Here is a 12,443-nt window from a genome sequence, read left to right as displayed (position 1 = left end):
CTCACTCTCTCTCTTCCTGTTTCTTGAGTAACGCTGCGATGGACTGGGGTCCCGTCCAGCTGGAGGGAACACATACGCCACAAAAACCATGAAACTGGGCCCATGAACCTGGCTACGCTTGAAAAGGGCAACAATATAATATATATACATATATATATTGATAGAAATGATAAGACAACAAAAGAATGAAAGAGACCTCGATATTATGTAAATAGAGGAATTTATCTGTAAATGTAATTTGTGACAATTATTCGGTACAGATTTTTATCATGGCTACTGAATAATTGTCACATATTATATTTACAAATGTGTGTGTGTGTGTGTGCATGTGTGTGCGTGTGTGTGTGTGTGTGTATGTGTGTGTATGTTTGTGTGTGAGTGTATATATGTGTGTGTGTATGTGTGTGTGTAAAATACAACTTACTTTGAAAGTCAACAAACAAATTATTTCCTAGTCTGTCTCTTTCAATATATATATATACACACGTATGTATGTATATATATATGTATGTATGTATGTATGTATGTATGCATGTATGTATGTATGTATGTATGTATGTATGTGTATATATATATGTATGTGTATATATATACACACGTATGTATGTATGTATATATGTATGTATGTATATATATATATATATATATGTATGTTGTATGTATGTATGTATGTATGCATGCATGCATGTAGTATGTATGTATGTATGATGTATGTATGTATGTAGGTATGTATGTGTGTGTATATGCATTTGTGTGTGTGTGTGTGTGTGTGTTGGTCGTGTGTACACATACACCTACGTATGTAGACACATACACACTTGTTCCAAATGGATTTTGTATCTGCATGTTTCAGGATGTAGTTTGGTGGGTGTGTGCTTGCGTGTATTCGTGTGATTGTCACAGCATATATAAATAGAAGCCAATCCACGTTTCTCCCTTCACTACAACCAGGTCAGCTCCACTGAAACAACAAAGCAACCAAGAACAAGGTTTGATATTATCATTTCTCTTAAGCATTTCTTTACTTCTCAATTACTTTCGGATCTTTTCCTTTTGAACGGCAGTTTTCAACACAATTTCCAGTTAACTAAACACTTTTAAACTTCGTATACTGGGAGAATGTGTCAAAATAAAACATTTTTTTCTCTTGGCTTTCTTGAGAAAATTGTAATTTGTAAGTTTAACGTAGTTTAATTTTTCGAATTTTAACCAATCCTATGGCCTCTATTGAGCTAAAATCATTTGCTGCGTCTAAAACTGAGACAACATCCTGTCACTGTTATGTATATGTACGGAGCGTATGTATAAAATTATAGAATTATTTTGTTTGTTAATTGTTTAAATTATTTTCCATTGATTTCGTTTTAGCCTTTCATTTTTTTTCTTAATTGTTATCCCTAAGTTAATTGGATCTTTTCCTTTTGAACGGCAGTTAAAAGATCCCTCAAAACAAAAACAAAACGAATAATTTTTTAGTGTTAGGTTTAGGGTTAGGGTCAGTTTTAGACGCAGCAAATGATTTTAGCTCAATTAGAGGCCATAAGATTGGTTAAAATTCGAAAAAAACTAGAAATTGTGTTGAAAACTGCTGTTCAAAAGGAAAAGATCCTTACTTTCATTTACATAGATATGATCATGCCTACATATATAAATATATATATATATATATTATATTATTATCTATATATTATAACATCTGTATATACATTATATTTATTATATATGCCAGCGCCGCCTTGCCTGGTTTCTGTGCCGGTGGCACGTAAAAAGCACCATCCAAACGTGGCTGATGCCAGCGCCACCTTCACTGGCACCTGTGTGGGTGGCACGTAAAAAGCACCCACTACACTCATGGAGTGGTTGGCGTTAGGAAGGGCATCCAGCTGTAGAAACACTGCCAGATCAGACTGGAGTCTGGTGCAGCATCCTGGCTTCCCAGATCCCCGGTCGAACTGTCCAACCCATGCTAGCACGGAAAACGGATGTTAAACGATGATGATGATGATGACGATGATGATGATATATATATATATATATATATATATATATATATGGCATGCTGGCAGAAACGTTAGCATGCTGGCCGAAATGCTTAACGGTATTTCATCTGTCTTTACGTTTCATAGGTGCAGGAGTGACTGTGTGGTAAGTAGCTTGCTTACCAACCACATGGTTCCAAGTTCATTCCCATTGCGTGGCACCTTGGGCAAGTGTCTTCTACTATAGCCTCAGGCTGACCAAAGCCTTGTGAGTGGATTTGGTAGATAGAAACTGAAAGAAGCCCGTCGTATATACCTATATGTGTGTGTGTGTGTATATGTTTGTGTGTCTGTGTTTGTCTCCCCGACATCGCTTGACAACTGATGCCGGTGTGTTTACGTCCCTGTAACTTAGCGGTTCAGCAAAAGAGACCTATAGAATAAGTACTAGGCTTACAAAGAATAAGTCCTGGGGTTGATTTGCTCGATTAAAGGCGGTGCTCCAGCATGGCCACAGTCAAATGATTGAAACTAGTAAAAGAGTATAGCCAAAATCAAATACAAATCTCTCTGTTTTACTGGTTTCAGTCATTTGACTGTGGCCATGCTGGAGCACCGCCTTTGATCAAGCAACTCGACCCCAGGACTTATTCTTTTGTAAGCCCAGTACTTATTCTATCAGTCTCTTTTGCCGAACTGCTAAGTAACGGGGATGTAAACACACCAGCATCAGTTGTCAGGCAATGCTAGGGGGACAAACAGAGACACACAAACACACACACAAACACAGACACACAAACACACACACAAACACACACACGCATATATATATATATACATATATACGACGGGCTTCTTTCAGTTTCCGTCTACCAAATCAACTTGCAAGGCTTTGGTCGACCCGAGGCTATAGTAGAAGACACTTGCCCAAGGATTTACCGAGGATTTATGGTAAATATCCTATTATTACCGTTAATGTGGTAGTCATCTCAGTTTGATCGATGTAATTTTAATTTTGTTTTGTTTTTGTGTGTTGTAAGTCGTCCTTTGATATTGTTCTCCATGTCTTGTACCCTTGTGGCCAATAAAAGAAATCAGTTGTTGAGCGAGGTCATTGCCAGTACCGCCTGACTGGCCCCTGTGCCAGTGGCACGTAAAAAGCACCCACTGTGCTCTCGGAGTGGTTGGCATTAGGAAGGGCATCCAGCCGTAGAAACACTGCCAGAGCAAGATTGGAGCCTGGTGCAGCCATCTGGTTCACCAGCCCTCAGTCAAAACCGTCCAACCCATGCTAGCATGGAAAGCGGACATCATTAAACGATGATGATGATGAGGAGGAGGAGGAGGAGGAGGAGGAAGAGGAAGAGGAGGAGGAGGATTATAAGTGTTGTTGTTGTTGTTGTTGTCTTTGAAATATCCTTTTGAAATTTTCAGGGAAGGCTCATAATTCCAAGAGTTGATCTCAAATCCATGAAATGTCCTCCGAAACGTAAGTGATTCCAAATCAAATGTTACCATTTTCTTCAAAATTTTCACTGAAGAAGAATTCTACATTGTCACATGAACAGTTAAAAAAAAAAAACTAAAAAAAGGTAAAGAGATTCATTATAAAAAGAAAAAAAAAGACAGGATGGTCACCAGAAGGAAGCAGAATGCAATTTAGCTTGAACTATTCTGAGCAGGACAAATTCTCAGGTCTTCAGGTCTCTCGTCTTGCCTGTCTTGCTATGTAGTTGCAATACTTGGACAATGCCTGGGGCCCTTTGGAGATGCCTAAAATCCTTCGGCACCTGCAAACTTTGTTGGAATATAGGTTACCATTGGTCAGATTTCAGACCCAGCCAATGACTCTTGTGGGTTCGAGGTCGTTGTGAATTCTAGAGAGACAGAAACAGGCAGAAACAAGGAAAATGCCACTTATATTTGAACACTATACAAATATTCTTTTGAAAAATCTTTTCTTTTAATTTTTCTAAATTTAATTATTTAATTGTTACAGTTGAAAAGGTCTCAAATGACTGAAACTGGTACTGAAATGTTCTTTATAAAATTATTTTAGCATTTTCTATCCTGACTTGTTTTTTCATATATATCAACTTGTGTGTTCCTTTTCATCCTTATACATATATATATATATATATATATATATCACTGTGACCACCGTAACTGACCAAGCCATCAGATGTTGCTACACATCGCTAGTCACAATGCGCTTCGCCTTCAAATGATGCCACCCCGCTAGCTAAGTGAGCAGGCCAACAGAAGAAAGAGTGAGAGAAAATTGTGGCGAAAGAGTACAGCAGGGATCACCACCACCCCCTGCTGGAGCCTTGTGGAGCTTTAGGTGCTTTCGCTCCATAAACACTCACAACACCCAGTCTGGGAATCGAAACCACTATCCTTCGACTGCAAGGCCGCTGCCCTAACCATTGGGCCACTGCGCCTACACACACACACACACACACACACACACACACATATATATATTATTTTAGCCTGGTACTTATTCTATCATCTCCTTTTGCTGAACCACTAAGTTATGTGCATGGAAACTTACCAGCACTGGTTGTCAATTGATAATGGAGACAAACACACACACACACACACACAGGTTTCTTTCAGTTTCCATCTATAAAATCCACTCACAAGGCTCTGATTGGCCCAAAGCTAAAGTAGATGGCACTTGCCCAAGGTGCCACACAGTGGAACTGAACCCAGAACCATGCAATTGGAAAGCAAGCTTCTTACCACACAGCCATGCCTATCTTTTTTGTTTTTATTTGTATTTTTATTTATTTATTTATTTGCATTCTTATTGTTTCAAGCCCAATTATACGGAATCGGACTGAGTGGGGTGCCAGAAAACCAAAATCAGTGACACAACTGAAGGTCCCTGTCGAGTATTTCGTTGTCCATCATTCAGCTACTGGGAGCTGCACCACAACTGAGGATTGTGACAAGTTAGTGCGGAGTATCCAGAGCAATCACATGGATAAAAGAGGTAAGTAAATCATCATCATCATCACCATCATCATCATCTTCATCATCCTCATCATCCTCATCATCATCATCATCATAATCATCATCATCATCATCATCCTCATCATCATCCTCATCATCATCATCATCATCATCATCATCATCATCATATTCATCCTCCTCCTCCTCCTCCTCCTCCTCATCATCATCATCACCATCATCACCATCATCACCATCATCGTCGTCGTCGTCATCGTCATCATCATCATCATCATCATTATCATCATCATCGTCATCATGATCATCATCATTTAACATCCATTTTCCATGCTAGCATGGGTTGGATGGTTTGACAGGAGCTGGTGAGCTCGGAGAGCTGCACCAGGCTCCAGTTGTCTGTTTTGACAGGGTTGCTATGGTTGGATGCCCTTCCTAATGCCAACCACTTTACAGAATGCACTGGGTGCTTTTTACATGACATTAGCACAAGTGCTTTTATATATATATAAACCATAAAGTATCAATATGTATACATTGTGGCTGTGTGGTAAGTAGCTTGCTAACCAACCACATGGTTCCGGGTTCAGTCCCACTGCGTGGCATCTTGGGCAAGTGTCTTCTGCTATAGCCCCGGGCTGACCAATGCCTTGTGAGTGGATTTGGTAGACAGAAACTGAAAGAAGCCTGTCGTATATATGTATATATATATATGTATGTGTGTGTGTGTTTGTGTCTGTGTTTGTCCCCCTAGCATTGCTTGACAACCGATGCTGGTGTGTTTATGTCCCCGTCACTTAGCGGTTCGGCAAAACAGACCGATAGAATAAGTACTGGGCTTACAAAAGAATAAGTCCCAGGGTCGATTTGCTCGACTAAAGGTGGTGCTCCAGCATGGCTGCAGTCAAATGACCGAAACAAGTAAAGGAGAGAATAAATGAGAGGATGTTCTGCCCCGGGAAAAAATCAATATAACTTTGTCTTGTCTTTGTTACAGCTTTGAGTTTATATAAAAACATAGAATAGACAGAGAGCTTAATTGCAGGTTGTCATGCACAGAAACAAAAGCGTTATTCTGTAACGCCAACAGAAATCTTTCTGCATTGTTTTAGGAAACTGCAGATGGGTAGAGTTTGCTTGCATACAAGAGCGTGCGCACATACACACACACATCTGTGTGTGTGTGTGATTATGAATGCATGTATACGTATGTATATACAAATATGTAATATATGATATATGATATATGTTATATGATGTATACAAACATGTAATATACAAATAAATATCTGTAAATATAAAACCATCCGAATTTCTGAGTACCTCATTTCTTCTAATGTAAAATACCTGTACATCATCTCGAAACCTTCTAATATATATATATATATATATATATATATATATATATATATATATATATATAAACATGTAATATACAAATAAATATCTGTAAATATAAAACCATCCGAATTTCTGAGTACCTCATTTCTTCTAATGTAAAATACCTGTACATCATCTCAAAACCTTCTAACATATATATTTTTAAATAATAATAATAATGAAATTATTACATACAGTGCTCAGGTGCACCACAACTTGTCAGAAAGTGCGTATAAAGTATATGCAGTTATGTACAAATGTCTGGGAAGTGAACAGTATATAAGTCAGATACATGCTTGCTTGTGTGTATAGAGGGGAGAAAATCAGGTGTAGTGTTGGCGAATCTCAGAAAGCATGGAAGTTTTGAAGGATGCAGTGCTCTGACAACTAACAACTGATGCTGGCAGTTTGTTCCATGCTTCAGCAACTCTTAGCATGAAAAAATGTTTCCGAAAGTCATGGGAGCTGTGCTGTTTTCTGACTTTGTAAATATGTCCATGGGTGTTAGACAGGTGGAGTTTGAAAAAGGTGCTCAGAGTTATTGTTAGTAAGATGGTTGATAATTGATAATTAACCATCTTGCTGAAACATGGAACAAACTGCCGGCATCAGTTGTTTGTTGTCGGAGCACTGCATCCTTCAAAACTTCCATGCTTCCTGAGATTGTCCACGGGTGTTTGACGGGTGTAGTTTGAAAAGGTGCTCAGAGTTATTGTTTGTAAGATGGTTAATAATTTTATGGGTGTCTGCCAATTTATATACAGAAAGAGAGCAGGAGATAGAGAGAGAGAGAGAGAGAAATGGGTTGAGTGCAATTAGACCTGGTTGTTTTTGTGATGGCTTATTTTTAGAGATAGACCATTTAGTACTAAAGAAACACATACATACCATTATACATACACACACACACACACACAGACACATATGCACTCTCATGCACATATACGTACACTCTATCTTTGACACACACACACACACATATGCGCGCACGCACGCACTCACATGCGCACGCACCTGCACACCTTCACTCACACATATATACACACGCGCACAGACTTATAAACGTATACACCCGCATGAACTCTTTCATACATACACTTTCTTATACACACAAAAACACGCAAACACATACACGCATATACACACGTTCTCTCACACAAACATACACACGCGCACACGCACTCACACACACAAACACATACTGGCATTCTCACGGACGCATACACACTCAGTGACTGAGACTGAGAGGGAAAGAGAAGAATTGAAATGAAAAGGATATAATTAAAAGATAGAGTTCTCTCCCTTTACCCGATGTCCATAGACTGTTATTTTAAGCGTAGTACTTATTCTAACGGAAGGCGGCGAGCTGGCAGAAACGTTAGCACGCCGGGCGAAATGCGTAGCCGTATTTCGCCAGCCGTTACGTTCTGAGTTCAAATTCCGATGAAGTCGACTTTGCCTTTCATCCTTTCGGGGTCGATAAATTAAGTACCAGTTTCGCACTGGGTCGATATAATCGACTTAATCTCTTTGTCTGTCCTTGTTTGTCTCCTCTGTGTGTAGCCCCTTGTGGGTAGTAAAGAAATAGGTATTTCGTCTACCGTTACGTTGTGAGTTCAAATTCCGCCGAGGTCGACTTTGCCTTTCATCTTTTCGGGGTCGATAAATTAAGTACCAGTTACGCACTGGGTCGATATAATCGACTTAATCCCTTTGTCTGTCCTTGTTTGTCTCCTCTGTGTGTAGCCCCTTGTGGGTAGTAAAGAAATAGGTATTTCGTCTACCGTTACGTTGTGAGTTCAAATTCCGCCGAGGTCGACTTTGCCTTTCATCTTTTCGGGGTCGATAAATTAAGTACCAGTTACGCACTGGGTCGATATAATCGACTTAATCCCTTTGTCTGTCCTTGTTTGTCTCCTCTGTGTTTAGCCCCTTGTGGGTAGTAAAGAAATAGGTCTTTCGTCTGCTGCTACGTTCTGAGTTCAAATTCCACTGAGGTCGACTTTGCCTTTCATCCTTTCGGGGTCGATTAAATAAGTACCTGTTACGCACTGGGGTCGATATAATCGACTTAATCCCTTTGTCTGTCCTTGTTTGTCCCCTCTGTGTGTGGCCCGTTGTGGGTAGTAAAGAAATAAGTACTTATTTTAACGGTGTCTTTTGCCGAACAGCTAAGTTATGCGGACGTAGATAAACTAACCACCCAGTTGTGAAGTGGTGGGGGGAGGACAAACGAAACTCACTCATATGTACATACACGTACATACACATGAGCACAACGCCGGGGGGTGGGGGGCGCTTGGAAACTTGCTTTTTAACCATGCAGTTTTGAAAACATGGGACCTGTGCAACTGTCCTCTACTATAGACTGGACCAAGTAGATTCAGCCGAAGGAAACTGAAAGAAGCCTATTGTTTGTTTGTTTGTTTTTGTCTGTTAGCTCGCTTGCATGCATGCATGTATGTATGTATGTCATTACTCGGGTCTCTTTTACTTGATTCAGTCATTTGACTGCGGCTATGCTGGAGCACTGCCTTTTAGTCAAGCAAATCAGCACCAGGACTTATTCTTTGGAAGCCTAGTACTTATTCTATTGGTCGCTTTTGCCAAAGTGCTAAGTTACGGGGACATAAACACACCAGCATCGGTTGTCAAACACAGACACACAAACATATACACACACATATACATACATACATATATATATATATATATATATATATATATATATATATATACATATATACAACGGGCTGTCTACCAAATCCACTCACATGGATTTGGTCAGCCCAAGGCTATAGTAGAAGACACTTGCCCATGGTGCCACGCACATGAGAACTTTTGAATTTTTTTCTTTATATTCCATTCTTTTTTTTCATTTATCTATTTCCTTTTTGTTGTTTTTCTCTCACCTATACTGTCACCATTGCATGTACTATTGGTGTATGAAGACTTTGTGAATATTGGTTACAACTTCCTGATTGGTGGAAATGGTGTCGTCTACGAAGGCCGTGGTTGGTCAGTTGAGGGTGCTCATACTAAACACTATAATTCTAAATCAATTGGTAAGTCTCTTTTATGCTTGTCAGTGTGCTTGTAATGGATGTGTGTATGTGTGTGTCATCATCATCATCATCGTTTAGCGTCCGCTTTCCTTGCTAGCATGGGTTGGATGGTTCAACTGGGGTCTGGGAAGCCAGAAGGCTGCACCAGGCCCAGTCTGATCTGGCAATGTTTCTACAGCTGGATGCCCTTCCTAACGCCAACCACTTCATGAGTGTAGTGGGGGCTTTTTACGTGCTACTGGCACAGGTGCCAGATGAGGCTGGCAAACGACCACGATCGGATGGTGCTTTTTACGTGCCACCAGCACGGAGGCCAGATGAGGCTGGCAAACGGCCACGATCGGATGGTGCTTTTTACGTGCCACCGGCACAGGTGCCAGATGAGGCTGGCAAACGGCCACGATCGGATGGTGCTTTTTACGTGCCACCGGCACAGGTGCCAGACGAGGATGGCAAATGGCCACGATCAGATGGTGCTTTTTACGTGCCACCGGCACAGGTGCCAGACGAGGATGGCAAATGGCCACGATCGGATGGTGCTTTTTACGTGCCACCAGCACAGGTGCCAGACGAGGATGGCAAATGGCCACGATCAGATGGTGCTTTTTACGTGCCAGACGAGGATGGCAAATGGCCACGATCAGATGGTGCTTTTTACGTGCCAGACGAGGATGGCAAATGGCCACGATCAGATGGTGCTTTTTACGTGCCACCAGCACGGAGGCCAGATGAGGCTGGCAACGGCCACAATTGGATGGTGCTTTTTACATGCCACCAGCATGGAGGCCAGTCGGGCCGACGCTGGCAATGGCCACATTTGGATGGTTCTTTTATGTGCCAGAGAACCATATATATGTGACAATCTGTGTACAAGGGTGTGCTAAAAAGTTCCTGGCTTCAGGTAAAAGACAATACAGGAGGATCTGTTAATTATGATTTTATTCAACATATTCCCCTTTCAGGTTCACACACTTATTGCAGCAGTCCTTCAGTTTTTCTAAGCCTTGCAAAAGAACTCAGAAGGTTGGGTTGCCATCCAGGCCTTTCATGATACCCTTAAAGCCAGGAGATTTTCTGTACTCCCTTATATTTTATACACACACACACACACACACATACATACAGGGTGCGTAAGATATTTGAGGACATACCTTTTCTGGGTCATTGCTGCATTTTTTGCTAACTCTGTATAATCTTTGTTTCAGAAAATAATAAAGGCAGACCCTCAGCTTACTCAAGAAATGAAGAGGCATGCCCTCTGAGTGCTCAAATTGTTATGTCACTAAAATTCCACTTTAAGCTGTACTTGAACTGGTGATGTCGTGAATGCCTCTCTAAGCTGGGATATTCTAGAAACAGCCATTAGAGGCAATGAATACCTTTTTATTATCTAGCTAAATTTAATATCCTTGTCAAGTCCTGCTAAACCGTTTGCCTTTTCAGTTCAGCTTTTAATCTCTCTCTCTCTCTCTGTATATATATATATATATATATATACACGGAACACGTGTTCTTGTCTCTGAATTATAAGTTAGTTATTGAGGCTGGTTACTGATGAGAACTTCGCCTTGCAATAATATTGTTTTGCAAAATTACCTATTAAAGGATGGCAAATAATATTGTTTGCTAAAGAAATTTCGAAACCATGGTATAACCGATAATAAATAACAAGGTAAAAGTTTTTATTTTTCAATCCCTTCGAAAATTGCTATTAAATTGTGGTTCTGGCCGTGTTGGCTGCTATTTCTAGCATGTAAAAATTACTTTTTAAAGGGTAGTTTTCTTTTGTGTTTAAATGTACACTTTTTAAAATTATGTATATATATATACATTGTTCGCTTTCCAGACATTTGTACATTACTGCATATACTCTATATGCACTTTCTGACAAGTTGTGGTGCACCTGAGCACTGTATACAATAATTTCATTATTATTATTTTTTTTATATATATATATGCAATTAAGTATGTATTCAAAATTCTACAAAGATTTCTGTTTGTTTCACTTTTCTAGGAATTTGTTTGCTGGGCAATTTTATGAATGAAGAACCCACTACAGAGGCAATAGAATCGTTGAAGGAAATGATAAAATGTTCGCTCAACAAGGGACAAATCAGTGACAATTATATCCTTGTAGGGCATCGCAATTTGGGAGACACAGAATGCCCAGGATCCGATTTGTATAATATCATAAAAGAGTGGCCCCATTTCATAAAAAGCTAGTAAAAATCAAAACATGTCTTATTATATGCCTACATCTAAATATTCATGCATGCACTTGAAAGTCTTGGACAGGTGAGACAACTGTGCTATAGGTGCAAATTTTTTTTTTTAAATGTTTTTCTCTTGTATCTTTTACTTGTTTTGGCCATTGGATTATGGCCATTCTGGGGCACTGCCTAGACTGGTTTAATCAAGCAAATTTTATTTTTCCAAGTCTTGTACTAAAAAAAATAAAGGGCAGGACAGATCTTGATTATTGGGACCACCTTAACCCTTTTGTTACCATATTTATTTTGAGATGCTCTGTGTTTCTTTCAATTTATTTTAAATATAACAAAGAATTTAGTAAAATAACTTAGTTTATGTATAGTACAAATGTCTTGTTTTCAAAAGTTCTGAATTAAAATCTTCCACCAAACCTTAGTCACAATTTATGTTCTTAATACTAGCTTAATATCGTTATTAACTAAGTTATTTTAATTAAGCTAGCATTAGGAACATAAATTGTGACTAAGGTTTGGTGGAAGATTTTAATTCAGAACTTATGTAAACAAGACATTTGTACTCAGAACCAGAGGCTGTTTCAGCTGGGTTGGTATCAAAAGGGTTAAGAATTGTTTCTCTATTATATATTTTAACCCTTTTGTCACCATATTTCTGTTGAGATGCTCTGTGTTTCTTTCAATTAATTTTAAATATAACAAAGAATTTAGTAAAATAACTTAGTTAATAATGATATTAAGCTAGTATTAGGAACATAAATTGTGACTAAGGTTTGGTGGAAGATTTTAATACAAAACTTATGAAAACAAGACATTTG

The 12,443-nt window shown here is 39.3% G+C and overlaps 1 protein-coding gene across 1 annotated transcript in view; it reads left to right on the top strand.

Moving 5' to 3' along the window:
* The window catches only part of LOC115225723 (peptidoglycan recognition protein 3), a 45,960-nt gene extending 34,074 nt beyond the window's left edge, over positions 1-11,886 (top strand). The window contains exons 7-9 of the mRNA XM_036514507.1: positions 4,805-4,980; positions 9,287-9,400; positions 11,415-11,886. Coding sequence (XP_036370400.1) covers positions 4,805-4,980; positions 9,287-9,400; positions 11,415-11,623 — 499 coding nt within the window. The 3' untranslated portion in view covers positions 11,624-11,886. The remainder of the gene's footprint in view (positions 1-4,804; positions 4,981-9,286; positions 9,401-11,414) is intronic.
* The last annotated feature ends 557 nt before the right edge of the window (positions 11,887-12,443 follow it).

The sequence above is a fragment of the Octopus sinensis genome, linkage group LG28 (assembly GCF_006345805.1).
Source record: "Octopus sinensis linkage group LG28, ASM634580v1, whole genome shotgun sequence".
In the NCBI taxonomy this organism is placed as follows: Eukaryota; Metazoa; Mollusca; class Cephalopoda; order Octopoda; family Octopodidae; genus Octopus; species Octopus sinensis.
This window is presented reverse-complemented; position numbering and strand designations above follow the sequence as displayed.